We start from the raw sequence: 22,456 nt of genomic DNA on the forward strand, positions 1-22,456 counted from the left end.
AGTTGCTCAGGTTTCCCCGCAGAGTCTAAAGATGGGCAGGCTAAGCGGATCGGTCGTGCTAAATTGCCCCTAGTGTTCACCGATGTGTAGAGTAGGTGGGTTGTAGGGGAATGGGTCTGGGTGGGATGTTCTGAGGGTCAGTGTGGACCTTTTGGGCCAAAGGGCCTGTTTCCACACTGTAGGGATTCTATGATTCTACATGTTTATGCAAATTGACTTTGAAGGTGAATTTTTTTGCAGGCAAGGGCCAGCGATTTTGGGTGCATGTGGGCATTTAAATCTCCTAAAGGTGACACTGGGATGGGAACTTGATATCATTCCACACTCTGCGAGGTTTCCAAGGGTGCATCTGAAGTTGTGTGGAGACCTCTGTGCAGCTGGTGGGCAGCTCATTAAACTCCATTTTAGTCACAAATTCTGGATGTAACAGCCAGGGTGATGTATTTCCCAAAGTGTTAGCGACGCCGCGGGGTCACTGAGGTAAGTGCACAAGAGCGACTGTCAGGCCTCTTGGCCTGGGATTAGTGAGACCTGCAGTCATGGACAGGTGAGAGGCAGCTGCCAACTGCTTGGAAGTGGTTTTTAACCTGGCTAGCACTTGACTCACCTTCAGCTTCTGCCAGCTTTCACCGCAGCATAGGAGCAACTGAAGCAGCTGCAGGCTGTACCTTTGCTGGAGGGCACCGGAGAAGAGAAACAGCTCCAGCACTCTGTAGCAGTATGAAAAACACTAGCAGTGGGCTTCAACTTCCTGCTCCTCAGCCACATTCACAGGCCATCCAGCACCACGAATGTGCAATCATACTCTGTACAAGTGAATGGTCTGGACATGTCTGAGCACCAGTCCTTAAGGATGCTTAGGTTGTCATCACTGTTCACTGCTGTTTCCTGGAACAAGACCTTCTTCCTGCTCAAGGAAGTGGGCACGTAGAGCACCTGACACTGGAGGAGCACCAGCTACACCTCATCCCCACCACCCCCCGTCTCCTCTCCCCTAGGTTGCATCCTCTCCTTCACTACACCCTTCCACCTTCCCAACCCCATCTCCCCTCCCTTTGGTTGCATCCTCTCTTTCACTCAAAGGAGAGAAAGGATAGAATTGCAAGCATTGGTTATTGTGGATAGCCGGGAAAGATAGCATTTTCTGAGAGTGATTGTAAGGCACAAATGCAAGGGGCAGGTTCCTCATCCAAAATGGTTAACTGTTCGGTGGTTCGCACTGCTGCCTCACAGCATCTGGGAGTAGCTTCAATTCCATCTTCGGGCAACTGTCTGTGTGGAGTCTGCACATTCTCCCTGTGTCTGAGTGGGTTTCCTCCGGGCGCTTTGATTTCCTCCCAGAGTCCAGGTTAGGTGGATTGGCCATGTTAAATTACCCCATAGTGTCCAGGGATATACAAGCTAGATGGGTGAGCCATGGCAAATGCAGGGTTACAAGCATAGGGTAGTGGGGAGGGTGTGGATAGGATGCTGTTCAGAGGGTCAGTGTAGATTTGATGCACTGAATGGCCTGCTTCCAATCTGTAGCGATTCTATGGCTCTATGATTGCCTCTGGGGATTTCCTTGCAGATTCTTCCGATACCCTTACTTTGCCAAACATCTGTAAAATTAGCAGTTTGTTTGCATCTTTGTCTCTTCTGCACACACACGCTTCCATCTGAACACAATAATGGAAGTGGCAAATTCTCTGACGGTTTTCCTATCTTATCTGCCATGGCTTAGAGTATGCTATTTTTCAGGAATTTTCACCACAATTCTGGCAGACAATCAAGAAAAATCCTTGGAAAATAAATCCCCTGAGTGTGGAAAACCTGCTTGGACTATCTTATTACTGAACTGAACAGTATAGGGAACACTATGGGTAAAAAGCTGATCATGATGTTCAAAGGATGTTCATTGTGCATGAATTAATTCAAAGGTTTATGGGAGTTTTCCATTAGTTGTAGCTTCCCACAGCTTTCAATAAATTTTGCAAGTGCCCTCTTTTCTGGATTGTAAGCAGTAGGGGGAAAAAGAATATGTTCAATTTGGTTCCAGAAACAATTTAGAATGTTTCCTGCTGCAAAGTTCAAAATAGCCGGAAAGGAGCCCATTAGGTAGAGGTGTTGTGTTAAAAGGTGGTCCTGCTATCAGTGTTATGCAGTGCATAGAAATGGAATGGTTTATGAAGGAGCAGGTGGAGGAATTGCATATGTAGAAAATTAACTGATTGCTGAAGAATTAGACAAAAACCAATCTCAAAGCAAATCTGACAGCATTTTGTATCCAGAAAGATATTTTTAAGGAAAGCAAGTGTACAACTTGAGAACTCCATAGGTGGCAGTTTGTAATTTTTCTGTGCTAATTGTTATCACCAATTTAATCAAGTCAACTTTGTAGCTCATTCTGTAGGGTTGGTTCACATCACTCACTGCAACTGATAATTAACTAAAATGATGCAAATGTGTCTTTATGCTGTTTGTCCGGGGATTTGACTGAAGTCATGGCAGAATAATGGGAATGGGAGAAGAAACAGGACACCCTCTGTATAAACGTAAAGGTCTTGAATTTTAAAATATTTGTCTATTTCCAAATTGTTTCAGAGCCTTACTTTTGGAGCCCAAAATTCTGTTAATATCACATAATATTCCAAGCAGACTCTTCCAGCAATGGGAATATAATGTCCTGAATATCACTGCAGAACGTCTGGATGATACTTTACAGGGGGAACCAATTGAGAAGATCGTCAGTGAATTCCTAACTTTGTTTCTTAAGCTGGGAACACACATACAGAAAACCTATAAGGTAGCTAGTCGGTACCTCAACAAAACTATTTTTTGTCTATTAAGATACTGCTTTGTTTACCTATCTTGATAACAATCTGTTTTCCCACCTTCTTTCTTTAATTTGCTTGAGTTGCGTAATGCTCCCAGCCAAGTAGGATAACATTTAATATGGTTTAGCTAATTCTGCACTCTTATCAGCTTACACGAGGCTCTTGCATCCATGAGAATCACTCTTCCATCAGAATAGCGTCACCTTCAGCTTCGAGACAATATGCATGCACAGTTTTGCATAAATTCCATCTGGCACAGCAGGCTACAACTCCATTTATTATTTACCTATTCTGGTTAAGAAAATGAAATGAATTGACAATTTATACTATGGTACATTTTACTATCTGATATACTAATTAATACTGTTTATTAATTTAGCAAAGGCAGCAAATAATCCTTGTGCACTAGGTTGGTTTGGTGATGATACTTCTAATTCTAAGTCAGAAAGTTGTGAGCTTAATCTCTACTGTAGAACTGATGCCTGTAACATGGACTGACATTTTAACGCAAGATTGGGGAAGTTGATTCTTGCTGTAGGCACCAAATTTGAATGAGAGGCCAAAATCTGACTTCATGATAAGGTGGATGAAGAATCGATGATTTGAAGAGTGGGAGAATGCGTCTCTTCAACATTTATCCCTCAACCTATCCCATTCAAAATCAAATCCCCTGATCATATGCCTCATTATTGCTTGTGACATCTTGCTGCAAGTAAATTGGTTGTCTACATACTAATGGTTACACTTATAAATGCAAGTGAAGTTATTTGGCCATTAAAATGCGAGTGGTGTTATATTAGTGCAAGCTTTCTTTTTAAATGTACTAAATCAACACACCTTCAGGACCAAAGTGGGATTCTGAGCATTGATATTTTTAAACAAGGTCTTTTTACGACTGAACTGAAAATTAGACTGCTCTCTTTCATCTGAAGTTGCTAAATACCAACTCCTTTGTAAAGAAAGATTCAATAGGACAAGCAGGGACAAACCTTTACGTAGAATAGGAAAGTTAAGAGAAGTAAAATCATGAATGTGTAGATTCTTCATCTAAATTTTGCACTCACTCACTGGCATTAAGTTGTGATCTAGGAAGTGATCTAGTAACAATGGGCTACAGTTTCTTAATGAACTAATAAAAACAGTGATAGTAGGAACTGCCGATTCTGGAGAATCTGAGATAACAAGGTGTAGAGCTGGATGAACACAACAGGCCAAGCAGCATCAGAAGAGCAGGAAAGCTGACGTTTCGGGTCTGGACTCTTCTTCAGAATTGGGGGAGGGGAAGGGGATTCTGAACTAAATAGACAGAGAGGGGTAAGTGGATGGAAGATGGATAAAGGAGCAGATAGGTGGAGAGGAGACGGGCTGGTCAAGGAGGCCGAGATGGGACCAGTAAAGGTGAGTGTAGGTGGGGAGTTAGGGTGGGGTTTAGTCAGTTCAGGGAAGACGGACAGGTCAAGTAGGTATTTAGGCATGAGGCTGGTAGGTAGGAAGTGGGGATGGTGCTTGAGGTGGGAGGAGGGGATAGGTAGGAGAAGGGATGGACAAGTTAGGGAGGCGGCGATGAGCTGGGCTGGTTTTGGGATGCGGTAGGGGGATGGGAGATTTTGAAGCTTGTGAAATCCACATTGATACCATTGGGCTGCAGGGTTCTCAAGCGAAATATGAGGTGCTGTTCCGGCAACCGTGGCATTGTTGTGGCACCGGAGGGGGCCCAGGATTGACAACATGTCCAAGGAGTGGGAGGGGGAGTTGAAGTGGTTCACGACTGGGAGGTGCAGTCGTTTGTCACGAACAGAGTGTAGGTGTTCCACAAAGCGGTCCCCAAGCCTCCGCTTGGTTTCCATGATGCACAGGAGGCCACATCAGGAACAGCGGATACAGTATACCACATTAGCAGATGTGCAGGTGAATACCTGTTTGATGTGGAAGATTTTCTTGGAGCCTGGGATGGGGTGAGGGGGGAGGTGTAGGGGCAGGTGTAGCACTTCCTGCTGTTGCAGGGAAAAGTGCCGGGGATGATGTGGCTGTTCAACAGCTACCTAGAATACACCTCCTCTCACCCACCTTCCTGCAAAAATGCCATTCACTATTCCCAATTCCTTCACCTCTGCTGCATCTTCTCCTGAGATGAGGCATTCCAATCCGGGACATCCTAGATGTCCTCGATTTTCAAGGACTGCAACTTCCCCTCCACAGTGGTTGAGAATGCCCTCGACTGCGTCTCTCACATTTCCCACAACTCAGCCCTCACACCCCCTCCCCGCAATTACAACTAAAACAGAATCCCCCTCGTCCTCATGTACCACCCCATCAACCACTTCCGCCATCTACAATCTGGCCCCATTACCAAAGACAATTCCCCACCCTTATCTGCTTTCCGGAGGGACTACTCTCTCCATGACTCTCTTGTCCACTCCACACTCCCCAGCAGCCCCACCACCCCCAGCACTTTTCCCTGCCATCTTGGCACTTTTCCTTGTGGCATCCTCTACTTGGGAAACCAAGCGGAGGCTTGGAGATTGCTTTATTGATCACTGACACTCAGTTTGCAACAAATGACTGCACCTCCCAGTCACAAACCATTTTAACCCCCCCTCCCACTCCTTGGATGACATGTCCATCCTGGGCCTCCTCCAGTGCCACAACGATGCCACCCGAAGGTTGCCGGAACAGCACCTCATATTCCGCTTGGGAACCCTGCAGCCCAATGGTATCAATGTGGACTTCAGAAGCTTCAAAATGTCCCCTCCTCCGACCATATTCCAAAATCAGCCCAGCTCGTCCTCACCTCCCTAACCTGTCCATCCCTTCTCCCTCCTATCCCCTCCTCCCACCTACCAGCCTCATTCCTGCTTACTTGACCTATCTGTCTTCCCTGGACTGACTAACCCCCACCCTAACTCTCCATCTACTCTCACCTTTACTGGCTCCATCCCTGCCTCCTTGACCTGCCTGTCTCCTCCCCACCTATCTGCTCCTTTATCCATCTTCCATCCACTTCCCCCTCTCTCTCTATTTATTTCAGAGTCCCCTTCCCCTCCCCCAATTCTGAAGAAGGGTCCAGACCCGAAACATCAGCTTTCCTGCTCTTCTGATGCTGCTTGGCCTGCTACATTCATCCAGCTCTACACCTTGTTGTTGTTATCACTAATAAAAACAGGTCTGTTAGTTAACTGGTAGGAACACAGATAGAACAATACAGCACAGAACAGGCCCTTTGGCCCCCTATGTTATTCATATATTAGGTTCATTCAAATTGTGGACCTCTACTAACTATAAACAAATCGAAAAGAGAAAAAAGCACATCAGAATGAATAACTCAAACATAAATGTAGATTGTACAACTTGACCAAACTCACTTGTTGGGTACACAGGAGAAATTGAATTGCTGATTTTATGTCTCATTAAAAACTATTCATTGACTTGCATAGATAGTAACATTGGGCAGTGTAAAACCAACGTTGCACCCAATCCCTTCAATTTGTTGACTGTTGGAATTGATTAAAATGGTCTCATTGGATATGACAGAAAAGCAGTTTTCCACCTGAAACTGTTGGCTTCCCATTTGGCAAGTTGGATTACCTTTGGTTGCTATGCTTCCCAAATTAAAAACAATGGTTAGATGCATCATAAATTGAAAGAGTAGAAGTATATTTTAGGTAATTATCACGAACAACATGAAAGAAAATTCAGATTAATTCAGTTTCCAAAATATTGGCAAGTATTCCCAAGAGTTTATTTATCTTCATAATATCTCCATTAGTGGTAATAGATGGATGCATCAAACACATCTTCCCCTTTCCTCTTTATCTAAAATCTTCAGTGCTGTACAGGAACACTACAGCTACAAACTCCTAGGTATCTATGGCTCTTTTAATGTAATAAAATGCCCAAGGAACTTCATAGGAATATTATAATATAAAAGTTGACACTAAGACTCAAAAAGAGATATTAGGTCAGACGACCAAAGGTTTGGCCGAAGAGATAAATTATAAAGAAGTGCCTTAAATGTGAAAGCAAGCTAGAGAGAGAGAGAAGTTTAGGAATGGAATTCCCGAGCTTGGGGTCTAGTTAACTGAAATTACAATGGACCAGGACATTTTTAAAAAACTTGCAAATCATCCTGACTGAGCAAAAATCCAGACAATGATATAAATTATTTTTCTATCTGTGTAGAGAACATTCAAAAATATGTATATATTATAAATCCTGTATAAATAGAAGTCATTATTGTCCAATGTACATTATTAACTATAGACTCAATAAGTGATTAATGGCTTATCATAAAATCCCTATAATGTGGAAGCAAGCCATTTGGCCCATTGGGTCCAAATCCACCCTCCAAAAAGCATTCCACCTAGAACCATGCCCCTACTGTGTCCTGGTAAGCTGCATTTCCCATGGCTAATCAACCCAGCCTGCACATCCTTGGTCCCTATGGGTAACTTAGCATGGCCAATCCACCTAGCCTGCACATCTTTTGACTGTGGGAGGAAACCGGAGCACCCGGAGGAAACCCACGCTGACACAGGGAACATGTTCAAATTCCACATAATTGGAATTGAAACTGTGCCCCCCCACCATGGTGGCTCACTTAATTCTCCCTTATTTCAGGAAAAAAGAATATGTAATTGGTTCAAAGCAACTTGTGTACATAGCAGATGTGGATATAACAGAGAGCAGAGAAATCCCAAAACACTATGATCTACATTTTATAGTAATATAATTTTACGTGAAGTGACAATGTAGTTAAAAAAGTAAATTTTCTTGTGGTGTTTTAAATTTAAGTCAAATTAGCACAAAAAAAGACTGTTAAAAGGTGATCTGACACACAATTAAAATACTGATCATTAATTTAATTGACATTGTAAATCTAGTGTATATTTAAAAAGCAGGATTTCATGATGTAAAGTCAAATTCAAAGTATATGACCAAATAAACATTTAGATATTAAAAGGTTTGTTGCCATTTAATCAGGCATTGTACAATTGCGTGTTAAGGCTAAACAAATCTGCAGTGAAAACAAATTTAAGTGGAAATAAACATCATAGCTTGAGTAGCTTTCTCCTATTTGATGCTAAACTGGACGAGTTTAATGAAACAGCATATTATGGATGTATGAAGGTTGACATATAATTCTGTTCCCATTTTCCTAGGAATTCCCCAATAAGCCACTCAGTTCTGTGCTGGACAATGTGCCAGAACTGAATGTTCCCCAGGAGTTGATTGAACGTGTCCTGAAATCAAATGAACTTTTAACTCCTCACCAATTCTTGGACGTCTATGATGCTTCCATAAGTGTCATTATGGATTCAGGTAAGTCATTCTGGAGAAGTGTAAATTAGAAAAAACACTTTCAAAGCTATTAATAATCCAGTAAGAAAGGATCGTTCTAGGTATAATTTTTCACAGCACAATATTTCAACAATACATTGTCACCCTCTGTCATTCAGAACTCTACCGACTCAAACTTGCCTCCTTCACCCAGTTCACTCAGAAAGCTCAGTGATAATGGTAACTGCAGATGCTGGAGAATCCAAGATAACAAAGTGTGGAGCTGGATGAACACAGCAGGCCAAGCAGCATCTCAGGAGCACAAAAGCTGACGTTTCGGGCCTAGACCCTTCATCAGAGAGGAGGATGGGGTGAGGGTTCTGGAATAAATAGGGAGAGAGGGGGAGGCGGACCGAAGATGGAGAGAAAAGAAGATAGGTGGAGAGGAGAGTAGGGAGGGGATAGGTCAGTCTGGGTAGGACGGACAGGTCAAGGAGGCAGGATGACATTGGTAGGTGGGAAATGGAGGTGTGGCTTGAGGTGGGAGGAGGGGATAGGCGAGAGGAAGAATAGGTTAGGGAGGTGGGGATGAGCTGGGCTGGTTTTGGGATGCAGTGGGCGGGGGGAGATTTTGAAGCTTGTGAAGTCCACATTGACACCATTGGGCTGTAGGGTTTCCAAGCGGAATATGAGGTGCTGTTCCTGCAACTTTTGGCTGGCGTCATTGTGGCACTGCAGGAGGCCCATGATGGACATGTCATCTAAGGAATGGGAGGGGGAGTTAAAATGGTTCACGACTGGGAGGTGCAGTTGTTTAGTGCAAACCAAGCGGAGGTGTTTTGCAAAGCGGTCCCCAAGCCTCCACTTGGTTTCCCCAATGTAAAGGAAGCCACACCGGGTGCAGTGGATACAGTTCACCTGCACATCTGCCAATGTGGTATACTGTATCCACTGCATCCAGTGTGGCTTCCTCTACATTGAGGAAACCAAGCGGAGGCTTGGGGACCGCTTTGCAGAACACCTCCGCTCGGTTCACAATAAACAACTGCACCTCCCAGTCGTGAACCATTTTAACTCCCCCTCCCATTCCTTAGATGACATGTCCATCATGGGCCTCCTGCAGTGCCACAATGATGCCACCCGAAGGCTGCAGGAGCAGCAACTCCTATTCCGCTTGGGAACCCTGCAGCCCAATGGTATTAATGTGGACTTCACAAGCTTCAAAATCTCCCCCTCCCCCACTGCATCCCAAAACCAGCCCATCTCGTTCCCTCCCCCCACTGCATCACAAAACCAGCCTAACTCATCCCCGCCTCCCTAACCTGTTCTTCCTCTCACCTATCCCCTCCTCCCACCTCAAGCCGCACCTCCATTTCCCACCTACTAACCTCATCCCACCTCCTTGACCTGTCCGTCTTCCCCGGACTGACCTATCCCCTCCCCACCTCCCACCTATACTCTCCTCTCCACCTATCTTCTCCTCTTCTATCTTCGGTCTGCCACCCCCTGTCCTTATTTATTTCAGAACCCTCTCCCCATTCCCCTCTCTGATGAAGGGTCTAGGCCCAAAACATCACCTTTTGTGCTCCTGAGATGCTGCTTCGCCTGCTGTGTTCACTCAGAAAGCTCACCTTGAGTTGCCACTTTTCATACGGATTAAGGACCTTGTTGCCGTGTAGTTGCTGTTGGTATAAACTCAAGATAGATCTCTTATGACAGAGGCATTAGACTCTTCCTTTGCTTGTATCCACTGGCTTTCAATTTGTTGTCAATGTTATCTAAGTGCTGTGCTGAGTGATGTAGTTCTGAATTCCATTGAGTTCTCTTGTTCTTCCAGTCTCATTCGGTATTTTAGTTCTCAGGCTTACCCTTAGGATCCTTCTTAAGCAGTGCAGTTTGCAGCTGTTGATTTCCTTTTCTTCTGTCCCAATGTTCCAAGCTTCATGTCCATTATTCATTTCTGACCAGGCATAACATTTGAGTACATCTTATTTCCATCGATTAATGTTTTGGTCCATAGTGGAATATCTTTTTCTTTGTCATTACCATAGTACTTACATGTAGTTGAGTGTAAACGCACACCTTCTACCTTCGGACTGATTTGATTATTGTTTAAAAATTTAGATACACAACAAAACCTCCTGCAGTTATCTACCAGCAAAATCAAAGCTATCATCTTCTGTTCTTGTTAGCATCTGTGATGATCTGATGTGAAGTGTAATGAATTCCTCACCAGCTGTTTTGGGCTAATTCTATCATCTGAGCCTCTTTGCCAAAACCATCCCATTCTGGCTTGGGTTTTTAAAAACCCTACTTTTGTACAGCTTTCCCCCTGTGATGGCAACCATTTAACTTGCACCATTTTAACCTGGAGGCTGGATATTTTAAATGTTGTCTTTGACATTAATTTAGAGATTCAGGCAATGTTGTGGGGAAAGCAATGAATGCTGAAGGTCACAGCGGGTCAGACAGCATCCATGGAGAGAGAGCAAGTCTAGATGAATTTTCATCAGAGCTGACAGTCAACTAGATTTGAAACATTATCTTGTTCTCTCTCCATGGATGCTGCCTGACATGCTGTGATCTCCAGCATTTGCTGTTTTAAGTATAGATTCCAGCATCTGCAGTAATTTTCTCCTCAATGTTGTGGGGATTTGGGTTCAAATCCCGCCTTGGCAGATGGTAGAATTTGAATTCAATAAAAAATAAATCTGTAATTAAGAGTCTAATGATGATTATGAAATCATTACCAATTGTGGGAATAAATAACATTTGATTCACTAATGTCCTTTAGGGAAGGAAACTGCCATCCTTACCTGGTCTATCCTACATCTGACTCCAGACCCATAGCAATTTGATTGAATGGCCTCTGAGCAATTAGGGATGGATAATAAATGCTGCCCAATCAGTAAAGCCCATATCGTGTGAATGAATAATATGAATAAAAGCCTTCACACTTACACCATCCAATAATTGCAAATTAGCTGGACTGCCATGATTCACTGCATACCTTCAGTATTATGATACCGAATTTTCTGTCTACTGTTCCTTGCATCCTGGAGAACTGACTTCTAGGTGTTTGCACTTATACTTAGATTTCCTCCAGGGTGTCCTCACTGTAACATTTTCCTTGCAACATTATCCATTCCTGGCTTTGCAATCTCTTCTGGCCACAGATTCCTTAATGTATTCTTCATTCCCCTTCTTTCTTCCATTACCTAGAGGGAAAACCCAGAAAAGGAAACCAGTAATACTTGCAAATGAATGTACTGGTCATATTGGAGCACTGTTCCAAGTCACACACAACAAGTCAGACCAATACACATCATTCGCAGGCTTTGATGACTATTTTCCCTTCTGACTGTTGTTCCTTCAGCCACGAAGCACCTATGCTCCAACGTTCTCTCCTTCAACACTTCCACTTGCTCGCCTCCCCCACTGCCATAAGCCTTGCAGGGACTAAGAGCTTCATTCCTTCTTTGCCTTTTTTGTTTCCTTCACCATGCTTATTAATTTTCCAATTGTTGCCCACCATCAAATCAATATGTCTGTGGAAAAAATGTTTTAAAAGTACAGATTGTGGGTTTTACCTCCATCAACTGGTGGCTTTAGGGCCAGGCATTCAGTGAATTTGCTGGACCAGAGAAGGTCAACTTGTGCCCAGGCCCCCACTCCCCTAGCTTGACCTCAGCAGCTCTGGCCATAGCCCCTCACCCCAAGACCAGAGAGTGTGTTGGACTACAGATTGAGGATGAGGGAGGTGCGCCCTGTTTTAATAATTAATCTGTAACAGGGGACCATTCAATTTTCACTAATCAGAGAAAAAGTTTGTCCTTTATCTAGCATTGAATTCCACAGCTCAACCTGTACATTCATTGATAGAATTCCAAAATATTTACTGTGGTACTGTTCTGTGCTTTTTTTGTTTTCTTTTTCACGCTTGCTTCTTTATATTGGTTAAAGGACATGTTTTTGGAAGTACCAACATGACAACTGTTTAGAGTGTTCTCTGACGGAAGGTATGGCATGGCCATCCATCATTACCATACACACTGCCCATCCACACATTTAAAATGACTAGTGTTTTTGTATGCTTACTTCATTAAAACTATCATGCATTAATCTGCATGGGACAAATTACATTATTAACTGCATGCAAGTCTTTGCCTTACCTTAAACACATCATCAAGTAGATAGATCATTTGTGCTAACATAGTGTCCGCATTTATTTACACTGATTGCGCTCTGTAAATCTCAGTATAATATGTTGCACTTGAAAGTTAATTGTTTTGATGTTTTTCTGCTGGAAATTCAAACAATTCATGCAAGTGTTTATTTTTGCCTATTGGAAAAACGTAAGTCTATTAATGGGAATTATAAACTTTTACAAAAATACGAGTGAAAAATTAACTGGAGTTAGTTACTTTTCATTTATTCAGAGATTTACATCCGATCCAAAGTATGTATTGTGTGGTGGAGCACTACATTTCCACAGCCATCAATTCAGTTTTCCAAAGCTGCAAACTGAGCTTAGCCACTCTGTTAAACATTTCGGCATTTCCACACCAACAATCTCAAGATGATGGAGTACTCCATAGTTTAGGAAGGGAAAAAAAAACTGGGCAAAAGCCCCAAAACTTGCAGCTGGTGTGACTCCATCTGCACAGAGACAACATTATTGATGGCAGCCAAGGTATAATCAACAGCCCAGAATGTCCCAGCAGGAAGAGGGCAGAGCAAATGGAAGGCGGCTAGGAAACAGGGATAATAGTGATTTGCTTTAAAGGTTTAATAGAAGATTCACAGTTGCCTACTTACCAGGCAGCTGCCACAAGCCAGAGGCCCTCATTTAGCGCATTACAATATCAGAACGCTAATGTTTAGCTATAATAATGTGAGGACTCAATGAATGCTAGTGATTACAGACTAGGAGAGAGTAGTCTTTATTCACTGCCTCGGGGTTTCCTTTCAGAATTCGCTTTTTCAAATGGGTGTTTTCTTACAGAGCTGAGACCTTATTGTGAGACACAGCTGACAACATTTACTGATTGCAATTATGTATTGCATTCATTTCAGCTGCCCCATATTTTTTGAGAGTTTATTTCTGTCAAAAAAGGCATTTTGCCACAGTTTTCTGCAGCATCCAATCAGAACACGGCCTTGCATAAAATTCATCTTTATCTAATGGAATTAATGCGTTGGGGAAAGACACAAATTTCAGCAGTTTTAATATTTAAAAATGGGTCAGAGTTCCATGATGTGTGCATTTATATAAATATCAGCAAAGTTGAGCTGGAGCCTATTAAAATACATGTGAGTATTATAACATGATTTGGTAATTTAAATCAAAAAAAGTTAGAAATTATGCAGGAGGTTTTTCTCAAGCTTCTTGCTGTAAGTAAGAAATGAATGAAGCAAGTGTTGTACGAATTACAGTGCATTCCAGACACCGTTTGTTGCTTTGGAGCAGTTTCCTCAACTAAAGGCACACCATCTGCTCGCAACCTTCTTTCAATGTAACCTTATAAGTTGCAATCAACAGTGGCAGTGGGTAATTCAGTTCCAGATTTCTCTTTCCTGCCAGGATGTGGCATACAGCCACATGGCATTGATTTTGTCTCTCTCGCTCCCCCTACCAAGTCTTGGAATGTCAGCAGTCGAACACTACAATTATGTTTAGAAATGGGGACTGTGCTGGATGAGGGTTAAAGCTATCCAGCCTTGGCAACACCATTGCTTCCTTTCCATTAATCAACATGGTTACATTTCTAGGAGTCAGTGGGAGGTGTTCTTTAAGGAAAAGCTGGAAGAACATAATCGTACCTGTAGAGAGGTGCATCAATTAGCTGTACATAACAATGTCTACAGCCAAATCTGTCTTATTTTCCAACTGAAGGCAATCCTTTAGAAGTGTTTGCTGCATTAGTTTTTGGATAGCCAGTATGTCAAATGCTCTACATATCAAATTTACTACGTATTCAGTAGGATGAGGCAGAATAGAAATTTATTTCCAGAATCAGCTGTATCATATATGTATGCCATATATTTTGGTTGATTTCTAATATAAATCTGCTCTTTTTCAGAATTTGTATGGCCCAAGCCAGAACATTTACTGCCGGAGACCAGAAAATGATGGTTAAATGTGCTCGGTTTGGTTTATATACATAAACATGGTACTCCAGTTCCATCAGTGATGAATGTTGTGCAGTTTTGTTGAGAAAATGCACTGTTTAGCAAGAAGTATTAATGTAAGAAACAGGAAAGTGTATCACACACCAAAAAACTGTCAAATCCATTGGACTACTTTTTACAGTTATGAAATATATCTGTCTTATGTTAAAGACCTCAAAGTTTTGAAGAGGATGCTCTGGGAAATGAATTCTTCTTGTTACTAAATATGTTTTATTTGGAATAACAGTCAGATTGAATTATCAAACTCATTGAGACTGCACAGTGAGCAAAGTAATGTACATCGAGTTTTAAGATAACACGGTATAAAGCTGGATGAACGCAACAAGCCAAGCAGCATCTGAAGAAGGGTCCCGACCCGAAACGTCAAGCTTTCATGCTGCTCTGATGCTGCTTGGCCTGCTGTGTTCATCCAGCTCCACACTGTGCTATCTCAGATTCTCCAGCATCGGCAGTTTCTACTATCTCTACGACTAGTTTTATATCTGGTTCAGGCTGATGGAATGACTTCTGGCTGTAGATGCTCACAATGAATTGTGTCTGGGTGGTCTTGGCTAATGTTTTCTGTAAGTTGTGTGGTATGTGAGTACTCAGCACCCTGGAAGGTTCAGCACAGGACGCACCGACTTTCCAGCTCCTTTGGTGCTGCCCGGCCTGCTGAGTTCCTCCAGCTCCACACTGTGTTGTCTCTGACTCCAGCATCTGCGGTTCTTACCATCTCCGATGCTCACAAGTTGTCCCCGTTAGGGTACTGCACTAATTCCACCCAGGTCAAAACAATGTACGGCCTGGATCTTCCAATCTGAGCTGGAATTCATCTTTCTGACCCGGAGCCAGGCTAAATTTTGCCACCCTTAACTTTGCAGGAGTCATCATGTTTTGATTCAGAATACATTGCAATAGAAGCACATCAGCTAACCACACAGAGACGATGTCGGAGCAGTCCACTGGAGAAGCCATGCTCCCTTGTTACAGCAGTAAATGCCCTATTCCAATAAGTAAAATGTCTAAAGCTCCCAAAGCCACTTTGACACTTACTGAGTAAAGGCAACTGGGGAAGTACCAGGTAGGTAAAGGGGCAAAAGCAAAGTCACCATAGTCCTTCCCTCTCATGAGAGAGGGGCAACTGGTGGTGGTTTAACCTGGGGTTCACTATATCTCAAGTGAGGGGAGAGGTTGAGAAGTGAAGTCCACCATAGATAACCTCAGCTAGTGTGGGAATTGAACCTGTGCTGTTAGTAGCACTCTACACTGCAAATCAGCCGCACAGGTAACTGAGCTAAGGTGACAGGGGTGAATCAATCAGGCGTCCATAAGCTGGGATGTCCGTGGGTCAGGGGATTGGGTCACCTGACCCAGAGGGCTCAGTGTGATGATTCAAGGCTCTAGTGGTGGGTCCAGCTGTCTTTTGATGTACTGAGGAGTTACAGGTCGTTTTAACCCTCCAACCTTTCCTGCTTAACTAATAAGTTAGACCCGCACAAAGTCTCTGACTTTAACTCAGAGGTGGTGACTTTTCAGAGTGTTCCCGGTGCCGGGATAGTTGCCTATTTGAAGTTTAAACTTCCTGGGGCATGCCATGAGCAAGATGTGTCCGGATCTCTGGGAGGTCTCACTCTGCACCTTCTAGAGTTAGTCCAGTCTTGGACTATCTAGAGACAGGGAGATCTGGGCCATTAAAGTTCAAACACATCCAAACGAACAGGCTGCAAGCTTGGTAAAAAATGTAGAGGGGACTTTGATCTCAGCACGTAATTAATCTGAGTTTCCTGTGTGAAACTGACCAAAGTGTGTATGAAATTGGAAATTGCACCTTGAGGTAGCACATACTTGGTAAGCTCGGAGGTATGACTCAAGACTACAAGATGAAAGTGAAGTTGAAAGAAATGGCTACACATGTTATGTTTAAGATTTTCTCCCTGCCAGAGTAACCAGGATGGCATTTTTCTTACGGAGACCCTGGGCAAATGGTAGTGCCCCTTGCAGGGCAGGAAGCTGATTGGTGGAGGAGTGGGTTCAGCTGGACTTTATACATAGCAGCATGGCTTTAGTGATGCCATGGCTATGCTCCCCAGCTGACTGGGGAGGCTGGGAGAGGTGCTGTGTCAAAGGAAAGGTTTCAACTGACAAGGGCTCACCTGGCACTTGGACCTTCTCAATCTGCAGCAGCTTGGAATGGGCTTCTCCTCCAAGCACCTCAGCCCAACCCCCCATCCATTCCTTCACCCAAACCCAAACACAAACCAAGTCTCTCCCTCTTCCCTAGGCATCTTCTTACAGGATCTGAGGGACAGCAGGAAGACACAATTTCTCAATGATGGGATGAAGAGGTCAGCCTCTACAAGCAAGCCACGGAGCCATAGAGTCATACACTACAGAAACAGACCCTTCAGACCAACAAAGTTTGCCAAACTAAACTAGCCCCACTTGCCTACGTTTGGCCCATGAATAACTGAGGAGAAGGGGTATGCTCCCTCTGACTTAGAGACTGAACCCAAACACTTGGAGTCATGGCAGGTGACTGGCACAATGCTTGTTGGTGCTGAGCACGACCCTCTGATTTCCCAGCATTGTCCTGCACAGCACACCTCAGCACAATGGTAAGCGTACAGCTTCACTCATTCACGCCTCTCTCCAAGCTTCTCAGATCCCCAGCTGAACAGTCACACTCACACTCACCTTCTGACACCCGAATCTCAGTCATAAACATATGAACAAACGTATGAAGATAAGAAGCAGACCATTCAGGACGGATTCCACATTCCCACCTACCTGCAGTAACCTTTGACACCTTTGTTAGTTAAGAATCTATCTACCTCTGCCTTAAAAATATTCAATGGCCCCACCTCCAATGCTCTCAGGGGGCGGGATTTAACAGAATCACAGAAATATTTACAGTTTAGAAGGAGGCTGTTCAGCCTGTTATGCCTGTACTGGTTCTGAAGACTCTGAATCCCCTGGGAGGAAATATTCTCCTCGTTTCCCTCTGAAATGGCAGACCATTGTGCCCCCCCCCCCCCCCCCGTTCTAGTCTCCCCCGCAAGTGGGGGTACACACTTTCACTATCTGCCTGTCAACTTGCCTCAGGACTTGAAATGTTTCAGTAAGTTAATAAAACTCTAGAAGGATACTGCCTCAGCCTGTCCATCTTTTCCTCACAAGGTAACCCCTTCAATAACATTATCACATCCAGCTCCACACTTTGTTATCTTGGATTCTCCAGCATCTGCAGTTCCTATTATCTCTGATACAATTTTAACCTCACTGCGAAGCCTCTTCCAGGAATGCCTAACCTGAAGAAGCTGCCCTCCTCCCTCTGGACCAACCTCAGGGAATCTCTCTCCCACTGCAACTCTCTTGCAATACTCTCCTCTCCACCTACCTTTTCTCTCTATCTTCGGTTCGCCTCCCCCTCTCTCCCTATTTATTCCAGAACCCTCTCCCCATCCCCCTCTCTGATGAAGGGTCTAGGCCCGAAACGTCAGCTTTTGTGCTCCTGGGATGCTGCTTGGCCTGCTGTGTTCATCCAGCTCCACACTTTGTTATCCATGATTCTGACTGCCTGGTTTGAACTCTGTGTGGCTCAGTGAGAACTCCTCCTTGGTGCAGCCAGTAGAAGGCAAGAATAAATAACGCTGTAACATGGATGAAGTATAGGCACAAGCTGTAAGGTCATAAGTGAGGCAAGTGAGGCTGGGGCTCACACCAAACATAGTTTGAAAACCAATATTACAGATGTTTGAATGATTTTGTTTTCATGGTTTTAGCAGAGCGACAAGTGTTGACCACCTGTGCTACAAGGAACATGAGGGGAGAGCTGAAGTATCAAGATGAAAACAAACATAGACCATAGAATCTTAGGTCCACCACATCTGTGCTAAACTAATCTGAACTGCCTGTAAATTTTCTGTATCTCTCTGTTCCCTGCCTTTTCATGTGTCTGTCTAAATGCCTCTTAAATGTTGCTATCCTATTTGCTTCTACCACGTTCTCTCGCTGCATGTTCCAGGCACCTAGCACCCTCTGCATAAAATATTGCCTCACACATCTCCTTTAAACTTTCCTCCTCTCCTCTTAAACCTGTGTCCCCTAAATTTTGATACTGGCATGCTGGGAATTTAAAAGCTTATCTAAAAAAAATGGCAATTTTTAATAGAGCAATATTCCATTAGCATCGCAATTCCACCTTCAGCACACTAGAGAAAGAATTGACCTCAACCATTTCTGCTGAGGCAACAGTATTTTCTTCTGTCTTGGTATGCTACTTTGGGCTCAGTTATGAATTCAACGACTTTAGATCATAACTTCTGCTTCCAACTTGCCCAAAGGTTTTTCAGTTTTCTTTTCCAGACTTGTTCCTTATCCATCTTTCTTATATTCAGAAGGTTTATGATGCCATTCACACCTCATCGGGACATAACCTTTGATTTTTCAGCCATACCCCACTGCTCTCTGACTTTTGTAACATGAAATCTTAATCTCTCCCTGTCACAGAACTTCCCTTTTACCTTTGCCGAACCTTGCCCTTCCATTGGCTTATAAGCACTTACATTTTCATTTTCCTTCTGTTCTGATGAAATGTCAATGATCTCTGATTTTTTGTCTCTCCACATGTGCTGTCTGGGCTACTGAATATTTCCGGCATATTTTGTGTGTTTAGTTTAGAGTTCCAGTATCCACGACATGTTGCTTTGGAATGCATCTTTCTCTGCCACTCCACCCTATTGCACGCCAAGGCTCATGCTCTGCCACACTCACTATTAATTCTGAGATATCACAAAGAATGTGATCTGAGGAAGTGCAACAATTTACAGAAGTAATTAAAAATATGAGGATTGAATTGTTTCCTGCCAAATGAATTAACAGCACATCATTAAATTAAGCCCGAAACGTCAGCCTTCCCTGCTCCTCTGATGCTGCTTGGCCTGCTGTGTTCATCCAGCTCTACACCTTGTTATCTCAGATTCTCCAACATCTGCAGTTCCTGCTATCATTGAATTAATAAACTTTTGAACTATCTGCAGAACAAACAGCACCACCATCTTGTGGCTCGTTTGGTTATAGCAGGCCAAACCAGGATACTCCACAGGATCAGAAATTTTACCAAGCAGGAGGAAGCCATTTGGCCCATTGCACCTGTGCCTGTCAATTAGAAGCATCTTGCATTTAATTTACACATCAGAGTTCTCCCATTTAAAAAAAAGACCTGAGTCATTGACTAAGGAGGAGAGAGCAGCGACTGGTTTAACCTTAGGCTCACTGTGGTAAGGTGTTAGATGAGAAGGTGGGATCTTCATGGTGCCCTCAGCCAGGGCAGGAATTGAACCTGCACTGTTAGTGTCTTTGTGTGTTGCTAAACCAGCTATCCAGCCAACTGAACTAACCAGCCCTGTGGCAAGCTCTTAAAGAAAACAGCAACATTTGGGCATATGAGTGCTGCTCTGAACTGGACGAGAGATACCAGGCTGGATTCTTGCTGCTGTCTCCAATCACTGGCCTTAGGAGCCTTGAAGCTGCTGACTGGGTACAAGAGTCTCTTCGAGAGAGTTGAGTATTGCTGAGCCAGGTGGATACTGTCAACTAAATGTGACCAAAAACCAACTGCTTTAATTCCAGGGAGTTTTACACTGGGTTTCTCTCCGAGATCACAGCTTATCTCACACAACTCCCTGCTGCTCACTCTCTGTGCCACATCCACCTCTCTCCAATGCCCCGATGCCACTCTCATGCTATGGTGTGTTCTCCACCAGTGGGGATACTCATCACTTGCTGCACCTCCCGGTATATGTGCCACGGGTTTAAAAACAGCTGTGCACCATTCGGAAGTTGCCCACCAGACTGTGTGGCCACGTGATTCTGAAGGATGTGGCTCTGAGAAGGAAGCTGGCACCTTGCTTTGCACCCAACAGGGACATGGAGATGATGGTGGACAGGATGATGCAGAGGAGCAATGACCCCTTGCCTCAGGACCACCAGAGCCCCAGAAGCAGCAAGACAGATCATGGTCACTTGGGCGTTCCTGCACTCTGCTAGGGTCAGTGCCACCATCTTCTCTCTGATACCTCACCCTCGATCTTTCTCTGCCGCTGCACCTACTACACACCAAGGCTCATGCTCTGCCACACTCACTATTGAATGCAGCATCTTCCTTCAATTCATCTACCCCATTGCCCTGACAACACAAGCCCTGTGCTGCCTGGGACACCTCACTGGCACAGAGGATCTAACATTAACAGCTGTTCCACTTCTTTCATCTCACTCAAACTCTTCTTTTGTCTTATTCCAGGAGAAAATAGGGTTAAAAAGAAACCAAGATATGTGAGGTGATACCACTCATTTCCTCATCTCCTAAAAGGGAAGACTCCTTGCCTTAGTGAGAAAACACTGTGACTGTTCATGTGGTGTTGCCAAGATCTCCACCTCTCGGTAATCAAGTAAGATTCATTGTTGAGAGCTGTGCTACTCTCTCATTCTTGCCCCTGTGAATGTAATCTTAACATGTCCAAGTTTCTACTGAGCTTCACAACTCATTTTCTCCTGCAGGCATCACTTGATTTCACCCAGGTTGTGCCTGAAAGAGGGCAGACCCTCAGGACATTGTCCCCTCCTCCATGTTGAGAAAGAAGTCACAGAGCCCTCAGAAACTAAAAGGTTCTGGCAAAATTGTCTCCTGCATCATCTATCAGACATTACTAGCTTGGTGGGTATGTTCAGTGGATTAGCGTCAGGAACACATTCTGGTGGGCATATCATTAGAACATCTCTGCTGCTGGCTGAAGATGAAATGGTCCAGGTCACTAGTACTTGGAGAATTGTTGGAGACTAGGCACTAGTCCAAGCAAGAGTGAACCCCCATAATAACAGTTGTTCAAAACTTCATTCAAATGCTCAAACAGGCAGAGGCGCAACAGGGAGCTTTGTTGGAGGCACTCAGGTAACTGTATCGATGTTTGGAGGAGAGCGCCAACATAATTTGTACCTTCTGATGATGGCATTAGCAGTCCCTGTGGATAGGGTTGGAAGCTAAATTGACAGCCAGGTCCAGCACCCTTAGTGTCTGCAATCCCTCACTCTAGACACTGGTTCCCAGCATCAATGACAAGGCAACAAGTGGATCTGGGAGCTTGACTTCTCTTACTCCAGGTGCCCTTCCTCACAACTAGACATGGTGTTGTCTGTAGATATTCAGCCAAAGAAGGAACCACATACACATCCTCCAGAAGTCTATTTCAGCATGCAGCAGAGATTCCCAGCTCTTCGACCTCCACCCTGCCCTACCCACAATCCTCAACCCTATTGAGAAGGGGATTGGTGAGCCTTCATCTGGCCAGGCCACTCTCAACATGACTGGGACCTCTTAGCCACAAATGGCCCTGGGTTGGTCCTTCCAAGGTCAACTGGCTCTGCAATTGGCAGGGTCCCTCCAGCTCAGCTCACCTTGATGTAGAAGAAAGTTAAGGATAAAGGAAAACTTCGGAAGGCACGTGGTGGGCGTGGATGAAACTTGATATCAAATATATAAATGCATTTTTACTTCGATGTTCAGTTTTCATCATTAACTGTGTGAGCTGCAGTGACAGTAATGAAGCTAGAAGGGCATGCTGCATGATATTCTAATCCTGTCTGAATGTTAGCTGTCCTTCCTACAGGAGCTTGCATTGTAATGTGAAAGAAATTGGAAGTTTGACTGCTATTATTGGGTGTGTTAAACATCAGGTTTTAGCTACAGGTAGGATAAATTGCTGGAGATTCCGTTCATGTGGCTGACCAGGATTTGGAAATATGGATTGTGTAGAATATATCAATATTGTGTTACACCACTCTCATTCTCTTCTCTCCCCGAAACTATTACACCGAAGCATGTGATCATTTAATCTGATGGTAACAATATTATTTTGCAAATTTCAGAGGCATACCTTCACAAATCCGGAATGGATGTTCTTTTTGAATTAAACATCTTTTAACACTTGTAAATTATTTATATACTTTGCGCATAATAGAATGCCTAAACAAGATGGCGTCGGTGTGGCGTTCCTGAGCCACAGATCATCCACTCCAACCACTTTGCTTTTCTTTTCTTTCTCTCTTGTTTTTCTTTTCTTCCCTCTCCTTACTTATCTCTTTCCCTGAACTCAGATGGCACCAGCAGTAGTGAGAGTCCAGTGTGGACTAAA

The 22,456-nt window shown here is 43.9% G+C and overlaps 1 protein-coding gene across 4 annotated transcripts in view; it reads left to right on the forward strand.

Moving 5' to 3' along the window:
• Positions 1-22,456, forward strand: part of LOC125463498 (testis-expressed protein 47) — a 46,298-nt gene extending 23,842 nt beyond the window's left edge. For 3 of the 4 annotated variants that reach the window (XM_048554801.2, XM_048554803.2, XM_048554800.2), the window contains exons 5-7: positions 2,584-2,785; positions 7,976-8,135; positions 14,177-22,456. In XM_048554801.2, the coding sequence (XP_048410758.1) occupies positions 2,584-2,785; positions 7,976-8,135; positions 14,177-14,226 (412 nt within the window). In that variant the 3' untranslated portion in view covers positions 14,227-22,456. Of the gene's footprint in view, positions 1-2,583; positions 2,786-7,975; positions 8,136-12,056; positions 12,113-14,176 lie in introns of all 4 variants that reach the window. The other variant, XM_048554802.2, reaches the window with a different exon arrangement.

This window comes from Stegostoma tigrinum, chromosome 22, assembly GCF_030684315.1.
Source record: "Stegostoma tigrinum isolate sSteTig4 chromosome 22, sSteTig4.hap1, whole genome shotgun sequence".
Classification (NCBI taxonomy): Eukaryota; Metazoa; Chordata; class Chondrichthyes; order Orectolobiformes; family Stegostomatidae; genus Stegostoma; species Stegostoma tigrinum.